Source organism: Colobus angolensis, unplaced genomic scaffold (assembly GCF_000951035.1).
Source record: "Colobus angolensis palliatus isolate OR3802 unplaced genomic scaffold, Cang.pa_1.0 Scaffold316, whole genome shotgun sequence".
NCBI lineage: Eukaryota > Metazoa > Chordata > Mammalia > Primates > Cercopithecidae > Colobus > Colobus angolensis.
Genome location: NW_012116444.1, coordinates 2,214,106 through 2,226,016, shown reverse-complemented (window position 1 = coordinate 2,226,016; position 11,911 = coordinate 2,214,106). Strand labels below are relative to the sequence as shown.

General features: G+C 39.0%; 1 protein-coding gene and 1 long non-coding RNA gene across 3 annotated transcripts in view; one reads left to right on the top strand and one right to left on the bottom strand.

Moving 5' to 3' along the window:
• Positions 1 to 2,178, top strand: part of CC2D2B (coiled-coil and C2 domain containing 2B) — a 34,151-nt gene extending 31,973 nt beyond the window's left edge. For both annotated transcript variants that reach the window (XM_011951230.1, XM_011951229.1), the window contains one exon: positions 1,309 to 2,178. In XM_011951230.1, coding sequence (XP_011806620.1) covers positions 1,309 to 1,497 — 189 coding nt within the window. In that variant the 3' untranslated portion in view covers positions 1,498 to 2,178. The remainder of the gene's footprint in view (positions 1 to 1,308) is intronic.
• Positions 1 to 11,911, bottom strand: part of LOC105518293 — a 73,274-nt gene that overhangs the window by 10,699 nt on the left and 50,664 nt on the right. The gene's annotated exons all lie outside the window — the stretch shown is intronic.

Below are 11,911 nucleotides of genomic sequence, written 5' to 3'. Positions count from 1 at the left end.
ATACCTAATGTAAATGATGAATTAATGGGTGCAGCACACCAACATGGCACATGTATACATATGTAACAAACCTGCATGTTGTGTACATGTACCCTAGAACTTAAAGTATAATAAAAAAACAAACAAAAAAAAATTGACAAAGAAAAAAAGTGCTAGCAGAAAAGGGGCTCCTGTACATATAATACACCTTCTTGCTGTTTCCTCATATGGTAAAAGAAGCAAGGCAGGTTTTGCTTTGTTTTTAGTAGAATTAGGGTATAAACAGATAACAAAGCAGAAATATAAGCCAAGGTTTAAAATGTGGAGTACCTATGTAAAATAATCAATTTAGTAATACATAGTCTACAATAATAAAACTGGACTAAACCCTGCAGCCCATGCTCAATCCTAGTTTAACTACTCAGTAGCTTTGACCTAGGGCAAGTGACCGAATCTCTCTATACCCTCTACTCCATTAGAAAACAGGAATTTTTAAAAAAGTTATCTATTCTATCATTGTTTGGAGGATTATGTGAGTTAATAATTACCATAGCACCCAACACCTATTAAGTATTTAGTAAATGCTATCTATTTTTTTTCTTCTATGTGCCAGGCGTTGTGCTGGGCACTGGAGTTATAGTAGTACACAGGACAGATAACAGTCTTGTACATCTGAAGAGATTATGGGTTAGTTAGAGAGAGACCAGAAAACAGGTAACTGCAATATATTTTATTAAATAAGCTCAGGGAAGGACAGTGTGCTACACAACCACGTGGGAAGAGCATGTGAACAGATTTAAGGATCAGGAAAATCCTCCTGAGCTAAGCAATTACAGTGTGAAAGAATGGTTGTCATCTATGCATTATTAAATAGGTAATTTTCCATAGGACCATGTTCCACAATCCTTTAATCCCATCATGTAGTAGTCGCCTAGTAAACATAAGCTGAATCGATGTTGAATAAATTGTTCTGAAATTCTCACTTAAATCCCCCATATGTAGAATCAAGTAATTTTCTCACCAGCAGTTTGCTGTCTAGAAAGTTTGTGGAATGTTACCTGTGCAGGCTTTGGACTCAGACCTGGTGATGCTTCTCTCTATTTGTAAAGTAAGGATTATAATAATACCTACCTCATAGGGTTGTTTGAGAATTAAATATGTATGTGAAGCATATAACTGTACCTAGAACATAGTTTAGCACCCACAGACAACTATGATAGTATTTTATGACTACTATTTCTTTGAGGTTTTTGTGATCTTTTTGCATACCGTAATTCCAGATTACCCAGTTGTAATGTGGGTTTATGTGCTGTTCTGTCTTTGATCCAGGTCACGGGATTTCCCATCCAGATGCCATACACTGATGTACAGTCAATTATTGATGCTGTTTATCAAACTGGAATCCACTCTGCTGAATTTCCCCAGACAGAGTTTGCTTTAGCTGTATACATTCACCCATACCCAAACAACATATTATCTGTGTGGGTCTATTTGGCTTCCTTAGTTCCACATCAATGAAAAGGAAGCAGAGCAAAGTAAAAGATTGTACTATAGGCCTCTAGTACCAACAAAAACTTTTCTGGTACCTTGAGATTTTGCTGTTTATTCTCAAGTCCAGCTAAGTGCTGGGCCCAATTTTTTATTCACTTACAGAGTTGGGCACTATGGAGACTCGCATCCCTGAGTGAGTCTTTGAGGAGGAGTCTAGATGAACTTCTCACCAGAGACCTCTCCAGGTAGGACCTTTGGATAGTCTGGCTGTCTTGGGTCACTGTCTGCAGTAGGTCTTATTCTGGGAAAGAAGCAATTTTGGCCTCTTCTCCTAAGGCCAATGTTTCTCAAATTGTAGAATTCACACCATCTCCATTTGAATCATCTGGAGAGCCTTGTTGAAAATGCAGATTACTAGATCCCACTCAAGACCGACTGAATCAGCACCTCTGGGAGTGAAGCTACAGAACCTGCATTATTTTCAACAAGCTCCCCAGATAATTCTGATGCACTGTTATGAGGGAGAGCCTAGCCTTATAGAATGTTGTCAGTACTAAACTAAGGCTGGTACGTTTGATGCTGGGTCTGATACAATTCAAGATGGAAGCTGCTCAAGTGGAAAACTAAAGTCATTGCCTCTCGTGAATAAAATGTTTATTTCACTGGTAAAGAAAAAAAAAAAAAAGAAAATCTACCATGTTGGGCTGATGTTGGCTTCTAGAAGCTTCTCAAAAGTTTGCACTTGGGATGCTACTGACATGTAATTCTTACAGCTCCAAGTATTTGGAAGGAACTCCCAGGAAACTCTAATCTAATTTCTCCCAATTCTGTGAGGGAGGAAATGGTCTTGACAAATCTCAGGACTCCTTTTTTCCTTAGTGAGCAGCCCCCAACTCTGCCTCTGGCACTTTTTGCTGCCTTGCTTTCTTAGTAGTGGCTTATCTAGATCCTAAGAGCCCCTCAAGAAAGACTGGACAGGTCTAAGTAGGAAGCACTATACTTTCTTCTAGTTGATTGTTTTGTCCTTCATTAAAAGAAATGTGTTTATATAATTTCCTTACATATGACAAAACAACTTGTCAAAAAGAAATAATCAAGGAATATGGATTTCCAAAGGTCGACCAGAGCAGCTTTGTATGAGGTAAAGATAAGAAAACATTCACCTCTCCCATTGCAGAACCACTGAGGTTTCTTGGTTCACTCCCACAAGCAGAGAGCAGAGACCCCAAATTTATCTGCAGGGAATACCCAATCTATATCCGTTTCCTAAATGTGCATGGGCTGGTGCCAGAAAAGGCCTCACTTATTTGTGCTGATGTTAGTCTTGGACCAAGCTTGAGATTACTAGAAGAGGCAAAGTAGGGACATGGGTGAAGGAATGTTTTTTTCTCCCAGGTTAAAACCTAACTGTATGTATCTTGTGGCATGCATAAGAAAACTGATCAGAATTTTTTACTTTTATTTGAATGTTTTTGTTTAAATTTAATGTGAAGTTTTATTATTAAACAAGTCCCCCACTTTGATTGATTTAGCACAAAATGATGCTGATGGAAAGATGAGGATGCCAAAGACAGGCTGAATTCATACAACTCATTTCTGTACAGCTTTGAATATTTACATAGCTATTTTATTAGTTGTTCATGGTTTTTAGAATTGATAGGCTGCTGCAAGTGTTCATAGGAAAGCATGGAGGACCTTTCTATATTGTATCCTTTTTACATGTGTGTTACTTTTTCAATTAAATTTTTTCCTGAAAATCATGAAATCATCTGTAATGAATCTTTTTTTCATTAAAACGTTTCAAAATACATGATTTTAAGTGGAATGTATAATTTCAAAGTTCTTTATATCATTCCATAACTAACTACAGGGCATCTGTTACATGCCAGATACTGTGTATTATCTATTTAATAATGTGCTGGAGCACAGTGATGAAAAGACAGAGACTCTACCGGTGTGAGGCTGACATGTTTAAAGAAGAAACAAACCACAGCAAGTAAGTGAGAAGAGTTCAGGGTGTGATGAGTGCTCTAAAGGAAACAAATAGGATAGGATGATAGAGAAGGACTTTGGTGGGGATGAAGGGTGTAAGCAGAGCAGTCAGGGAAGGCCTAAGGAGGTAACATTTAAGCTGATATTTTTTAAATGATTTAACATTAGAATTGCATTCAGTTGCATGTAACAGAAACCTAACCACAGTAGCTTAACCAAACAGGGATTATTTTTCACATATCTGCAAGTCCAGAGGAGGCAGTCCAAGTTTGGTGCAAGAGGCCTGCTAACTTCATCCAATTGCTTTGCCATCTCTAAAGAGACTTCTATTTTCTAGCCCAGTGGCTTTCAAATTTCAGCAGGTATAAAAATCACCTGAAGGGCTTGTTGAAACACAGATTGCTGGGCCCCACCCCCAGGGTTTCTGATTCAGTGGGTCTAGGGTGATGTCTGATAATCTGCATGTGTAAGTTCCCTGGTGATGCTAAGACGGCTGATCTGGGGAGCACACTTTGAGAACCTCAGTTCTAGCTTCACAACCATTTTCATGGCTTAAAAATGCAGAAAAGGAAGGGGAAGACAGAGGATGCCAACTGGTTCCATTCTTTTAAGAAAGCTTACCAAGAAGCCATGCCAGTAACTTCTACTTACATCCCTTTGGCCAGAACCGTATCACTCCTAGCCTTAAGGGAGCCTGGGAGATCAAGTATTTTAAATGCACATATTGCTCTCCCAACTAAAGTCAGTATCCTATTGGTAAGGAAGAAGGAGAGGGTGGCTGTTGGGTAGGCAAATCACAGAGTCTGCCACAGATGAGAGGAAGCCAGTCATGCAAAGACCGGTGGCAAAACGCATTTGAGGTAGAGGGAACTGTGACTGTGAAGTCCTTCAGTCCAGAAAGAGACGCCTGGGGAGGGGAGAGTAGTAGCACATAAGTCTGGAGAGGTAGATAGGACCAGATCACGTAGATCTTGGTAAAGAGTTTGGATTTTATTTACAGTGCAATAGGAAATCATTGAAAAGTTTTAAACAACTGAATAAAATAATATTTTTCTTTTTTATATTTGAAATTACTTTAAAAACTATTTTTTACAGATACTCATTATTTTATATAAGTGCATAAATGTCATGTTTTTTGAAATGCAGGTTTTATTTTTCTTTCCTGGTTTTCGCTTGGGTCCCTGTCCACTGCTCTTCTCTCCCCTACCCACATTGTTCACTTCTTCTACCTTCTTAGCAACCATGTTGTATGTATCCTTTCACTTCACCAACATTCTCAAATATTCATATGCCAATACACACACATATGCACATATATGCATCTGTCTTAGAAAAATGAGATGACACGATGTATGTTTTTCTGTATATTGCTTTTTTCCTTCAAAAATAATACAACCCCTCCAAGTGAACTATTCATGTTTCCTAAAGGATGCATAACATTCTACAGTGTGGGCAGGACCACCGCATACACTTAAGGAGGTTATGCACCACATGACTCAAAAGTTTATGTGCACGGACCCCTAGAGTTGTGTAGTATGTAGAAACCTTGGTTGTAAATGTTATTTATTATAGCTTTTTCAACCATTCTCCTACTGATGGGAATTTCTTTTGGTCCACTTGGTTGACATGTTTATTTTTCCTATATCCTTGCTACTTTTGTGTCTATGAGTTCTATTACTGAAAGAGGAGTTTGAAGTTGCCAACTGTAATTATGATTTTCTCCATTTCTTTTTTTTGTTTTTTGTTTTTGTTTTTTGAGGAGTCTCACTCTGCCGCTCAGGCTGGACTTCAGTGGCACAATCTCAACTCACTGCAACCTCCACCTCCCAGGTTTAAGCAATTCTCCTGCCTCAGCCTCCTAAGTAGCTGGGATTACAGGCATTTGCCACAATGCCTGGCTGATTTTTGTACTTTTAGTAGAGATGAGGTTTCGCCATGTTGGCCAGGAAGTTTATTTCTTCTTTCAGTTTTGTTAGCTTTTGTTTCATGTATTTTAAGTTCTATTGTTAGATGGACACACATTTAGGATTTATGTCTCCTTAATGAATTTTTATCATTACACAATATCCCTCTTTAGTCTTAGTAATTTTCTTTGCTCTGAAGTCTGTTTTGTCTGATGTTAATGTAGCTACTCCAGCTTTCTTTTGATTAGGGTTTATGTGTTATATATATTTTCATTTTTTATTTTTAACATACCTATATAAGATTTGAAATGAGTTTCTTGTAGACAGCATATACCTGAGTTATGGGTTTTTTGTTTGTTTGTTTTTTGAGATGGAGTCTCGCTCTGTTGCCAGGCTGGAGTGCAGTGGTGCAATTTCAGCTCACTGCAACCTCCGACTCCTGGGTTCAAGCGATTCTCCTGCCTCAGCCTCCCGAGTACCTGGGATTACTGGTGTGCACCACCACGCCCAGCTAATTGTTTGTATTTTTAGTAGAGATTGGGTTTCACCATGTTGGCCAGGATGGTCTCAATCTCCCAACATCATGATCCGCCCACCTCGGCCTCCCAAAGTGTTAGGAGTACAAGCGTGAGCTACCGCACCCGGACTATGGTATTTTTTATACCCTCTAATAATCTCTTTTTTAATTGGTGTGTTTACACTTAATGTAATTATTGGTATGTTTGGACTTAGATCTATCATTTCATTATTTGCATTTCATTTGCTGTTTCAGTTCCACTGTTTCCTCTTTCCTGCTTTCTCAGGTTATTTGAACATTTCTTAGTATTTCATTTTAATGTATCTATTATATTTTTGACTATGTGTTTTTGTATATATATTTTTAAGTTTTTCTAGGGATTATCCTAATACACATTTAACTTTTCACAGCCTACACAGAATCTACTTTTTACACTTTTAAGTGGAATGTAGAAATCTTACCACATACTCTTCTGTTCTTCTGCTTTTATGGTGTAATTGTCTAATATATTGTATCTGTTGAAGTATATGCTGAAAACACTAGAAGACAATGTTCACATTTAAAGAACTCAGTGGAAAAGAATGTTTACCCAGACATTTATCACTCTGTTGTTCTTCCTTCATTCCTGATGTGCCAAGTTTCCTTCTGGTATTATTTCCCTTCTGTTTAAAAAATGTCCTTTCGCAATTCTTTTAGAGCAGGTTTACTGACAACAAATCTTTGTTTTCTTTCATCTGCGAATGTCTTTAATTTCATTTCTGAATGATATTTTTGCAGGATATAGAATTCTGGGCCTGACAGTTCTTTTCTCAGGACCTAAAAAAAATTTCAACCTTTATTTTAGATTAAGGGGGTATATGTGTAGGTTTGTTACATGGATATATTGAATGATACTGAGGTTTGAGATATGAATGAGCCCATCACTCAGGAAGTGAAGATAGTAACCAACAGTTTTTCAATCTTTCCCCCTTCTCTCCCTCCCTGCTGTAGTAGTACCCAGTGTCTATTGTTGCCATCTTTATGTCCATGAGTACCCAATGTTTTGCTCCCACTTGCGAGAATATGTGATATTTTATTTTCTGTTCCTGCATTAATTCACTTAGGATAATGGTCTCCAGCTGCAACCATGTTGCTGCAGAGGACATGATTTCCTTCTTTGTTGTAGCACCTCAGCATTTAAAAAATTTTGTTCTACTTCTCTCTGGTCCTCTTGGTTTCTGGTGAGATACCCATCCTACGTTGAATTCTTCCCCTATAATGTTTTGTTTCTCTCTGGTTGTTTACAATTTTTCTTTTTCTCCAGTTTTTAGCAGGTTTTTGTGTGTGTGTTTTTGTTTTTGAGACAGAGTCTTGCTCTGTCACCCAGGATGGAGTGCAATGACTTAATCTCGGCTCACTGCAACCTCCACCTCCTAGGTTCCAGCAATTCTCCTGCCTCAGCCTCCCAAGTAGCTGGGATAACAGGTGAGCCTCAGCATGCCCAGCTAATTTTTGTATTTTTAGTAGAGATGGGGTTTCACCATGCTGTCCAGGCTGGTCTCAAACTCCTGGCCTCAAGTGATCCACCTGCCTTGGCCTCCCAAAGTGCTGGGATTACAGGTGTGAGCAACTGCGCCCAGCCTAGTTTTTAGCAGTTTTATCATGTATGTGGGTATAGATTTATTTGAGCTTATCCTTGTTAGCATCAATCACCTGAGATTCTGAATGTGTAAGTTTTTGTCTTTTCTCAAATTAGAGGAATTTTCAGGCATTATTCTCCTAAATATTTCTGTACCATATTCTTTCTCCTTTCCTTCAGAGACTCCAATGACATAAGCATTAGACCACTGGGTACTATCACACAGGTCTCCAAGTCTCTGTTCATTTGCTACCATCTTTTTTTTCAGATTTTACTATTTTTATTGATCTACCTTGAAGTTCACTGACTACTCTGACATCTCCATTCTCCTAATGAGCCCATCCAGTGAGTGTTTTTAAGTTTTGTGGTTTTTTCTATCTTTTTAGTTATAAATTTTCCATCTAATTCTTCTTTGTGTATTCTCTTTATTTGCTGAAACTTCCTATCTTTCCATTCATTTCAAGGAAGTTTTCTCTTCTTGGAGCATTACTATAATAGCTATTTTAAAGTCTTGTCAAATAATTCTCTGTCATCTTAGTGTTGGTGTCTGTTGATTGTCTCTCCTATGAGAATTGAGATTTGTTTTTGTTCTTCGTAGGGTGAGTAATTTGGGTTGCATCCAGGGCAATTTGAATATGCTATATGTTAGGAGATTTGTGTCTTACTTAAATCTTTTGGAGAGTATTGATGTTTTTTGTTGTACACAGGAATCAATCTGGTTGACTTCAGGCTGCAAGTTCTGGCTAGCCTTCTGTGGGTTGTGGTTTCGATGTCAGGTCCATTTTCAAAGTCTTTCAGTGCTACTCAGATCTGTCACATGTGTGTGCTGCTTAGTGGCCAGCCAGTGCTCTGAGCAGTTCTCAGAGTTTTTAGTCTTTTCAGAGTGGATCTATGTATGCACAACTCAGAGGTAAGCCCAGTTGTTCATAAGCACTTTGTGGGATCATTTTCCAAAGCTGCTCCTCCCTCTCCACAGTCTCCCCAGTACTTTTCAGTTTCCTGGGCCTCCCTTTTTCAGTTCTCCAGCCATAAAGTTGTGGTTTTTAGTTACACCTCTTTGCCCACACTTCCCATTATTGTACCTCCATCCAGAGTAAGGCAGTAGGAAGACAAAGGAAAACAAACAACCACAGCTGTTCTGATCAGATAAGAGGCTTTCCTTTCCTAAGTTCTAGGCACCTGTGGGCCCCTATGACCACTGTTGTGGCTACTACCAATCTGCTGAAGATTGCCTGGGGGCTACAGCAGGAGAGAGAGGAAAGAGAGAGACAGAGAGAGAAAGAGAGAGACAGAGAGAGAAAGAGAGAGACAGAAAGAGAGAAAGAAACAAAGAACGAATGAACAAATGGGAATTGCCTCACTCTGAGCATTAGGAGACTCCTTTGCTGTTCCTCATAACAAAAGGGAATCTCCTAGGGCTCTCTTTCTGTGCCCTGGTGCCCATTTCTAGATTTCCGGCTTCCTGAATCCAGGCTGGGGGATCCTGGAGGAAGAAGGGGTAACTCACCACCAGTTTGGTGATACTTCAAATTAAGGTATTCTTCCCCAGTTGCCTGCTACTCTTTACTTTACATTGTCTTCAAATAGTTGCTCATGCAGTCTGTCCAGATTTTATAGTTACATTCAGTGGGAGAGACAGGCTGAAGCTGGCTTAATCCGTTCTGTTAGCGTTCTCCAGAGAAACAGAACCTACAGAATGTGCATGTGCATATGTGTGTATTTACCTATCTATCTACATATGTGTGTATATGTGTATATGCATATACACAGAGAGATATAGACATATAAACTAAGGAATTATATCTATATCTATAGTTATATATCTATATCTTACATGATCATAAAGGCTGAAGAGTCCCAAGATCTGCTGTCAGGAGCTGGAGACCAGAAGAGTTGACAGGTAGTTCCAGTCTGAAAACCCATAGGCTCAAGATGCAAGAAGAGCTGATGTTTCAGTTTGAGTCTGAAAGCCAGGAAAGACCTATGTCCCAGCTCAAATAAGTTGGGCAGCAGGAATTCTCTCTTCCTCAACAAAGGGTCAACCTTTTTATTCTTTTCAGGCCTTAAACTGATTGGCTGAGGACCACTCACATTAGGGAGGGCAATCCACTTTACTTACTCTATGATTCAAATGTTAATCACATCCAAAAACACCCTCGCAGACACACACCCAGAATAATATTTGACCAAATATCTGGCACCCAATCTTGGCCCAATCCAGTTGACACATAAAATTAACTATCGCATCCATCTTATCCAGAAGTAGAATCTTATATAGCATTTTAAGATTTGGAATATTTTTCATAAATTACAGATTACAAATATCTGTAGATTACAAATACCTGAAACAAATTTTTTATAAAGTAGACTTAAAAACTATCCTTAACATTCTTCAACATGCTAAAACAGTTTGGAAATGTGATCTAGGAACTCTTGACTATCAAGCTCAGATGTGATTTATCTTTTTATGACCACTCCAACTACTAGGTGATGAATATTTTCAAGAAGGACAGGAGTAGCTGCAGTAAGACCAGTGAAGAGACTACTGTACAAGTCCAACTGAGAGATGGTAGATATGAATAGCAGTTGCAGTGAGTTGAATACTACAAGTAACCACAAATCAAGAAACGAGAACCAGAGCCCAGGGCTTTTGGCTCCCAGGCCTTGCATCCAGTAGAATATGATGCTGCCATTAAAAGGAATCCTGGATGTCCTGTTATGGAAAGTTCACCAGAATATTCTGCATGACAAAATCTAGGTACACAATGGAGCATGTGACACACTACCATTTGTACACAAAATGAGGCAAGGGAGTTTTATATATATATATATATGCATGGTTATAAATACCTGGATATCCCTGGAAGGCTACAAAAGAGTAATGGTGTCGCCTCTGGAAAAAACTGGGACCAGGGGAGGGAAAGAGACTTGCTAGTCACTGTATACAGTATTCTATGGCTTGAAATCTACCTTTTTCATGCATTCATTTAAAAAACTTAAACAATTAAAAATCAGTGCTTTTCCACTGTCTAAAGTTCCTTGAGTTACAGAAGCTTTCCAGAGAATCTTGTCCTGCCTCATGTCTTGTCAAATCTACCTGTGCCATATGCTGCAGTCACAATAGACTCTGCAGTTTCCCTATTCTGCCCTTTATATAGATGTTCTGCCTTTTTACTTCCATTCTTTCATACCGTTGGTAATCAGTGCTTCCTTGACTTAGAACATCTTTCCTATCTCTTCACTTCAGACATACAGTGGCCTCTATTTTCATTCCAAACATGCCTTCACTTTAGAGTCTTTGCATGTACTGTTCCCTCAGCCTGATATGTGCCTACTGCCTCACTTCCCCTTTAGAGTCTTTGCATGTACCGTTCCCTCAGCCTGATATGTGCCTACTCCCTCACTTCCCTCAGGCCTTTGCATGCCTTACCTTATCATGAAACAAAGTCCACTCATGGCCACTTTCTTTTTTTTTTTTTTTTTTTTTGAGACAGAGTCTGGCGCTGTCACCCAGGCTGGAGTACAGTGGTGCGATCTCAGCTCACTGCAACCTCTGCCTCCTGGGCTCAAGCGATTCTTCTGCCTCAGCCTCCTGAGTAGCTGGGATTATAGGTGCCCACCACCACACTCGGCTAATATTTGTATTTTTAGTAGAGATGGGGTTTCACCATATTGGCCAGCTTGGTCTCGAACTCCTGACCTTAGGTAATCTGGCCTCAGCCTCCCAAAGTGATGGGATTACAGGCGTGAGCCACCACACTCAGGCCACCCATGGTCACTTTCTAGCCTTTTTTTCTGTTTTTCTTCACATCACTCGTCACCATGTGATATGTTTTTTTGTTGTTCATTCTCTCTCTCTTCCTAGTGGAATAAAACTCTATGAGAGCAGAGACTTTATTTAGGAGTTAAGTAAATACCTTATTGTGTCCACCTTGCTCTAAAGGAATTAAAGAAATCATAATAAGCCCGAACTTTGCATTTTAAGGATTTACAATCTAAGACACACTAAGGCAAAATAGATGTGTAAAATGAACATTAATCCATAAAAGGAAATGGATATTGAAGTCTTCTCATCACAAGGCAAGTCCAGAAAATAATGATTTCTGAACAAATATATCCCAGTGAACAATATTTTCAAAGTAGAAACCATAAATACAATCTACTTCTTGTACTAACGATTATAGTCTGTGTCCCATTTTTCTGAAAGTATTCTTAAATAGGCCCTGGACAGTTAAGTCATTTAGAAGCCAAATTATTATAAAGTTGTTTAATAGTCATGAAATGGAACCCAAGGAGGTATTATTTAAATGCCATTAAAAACGGCATGAAACTTTTAGCCTGATGTGTCTACCTTCACTCTAGAGGACCCCTGCAACTGAGAGACAGGCCAGGACAGCTTTCTCCCTGGAC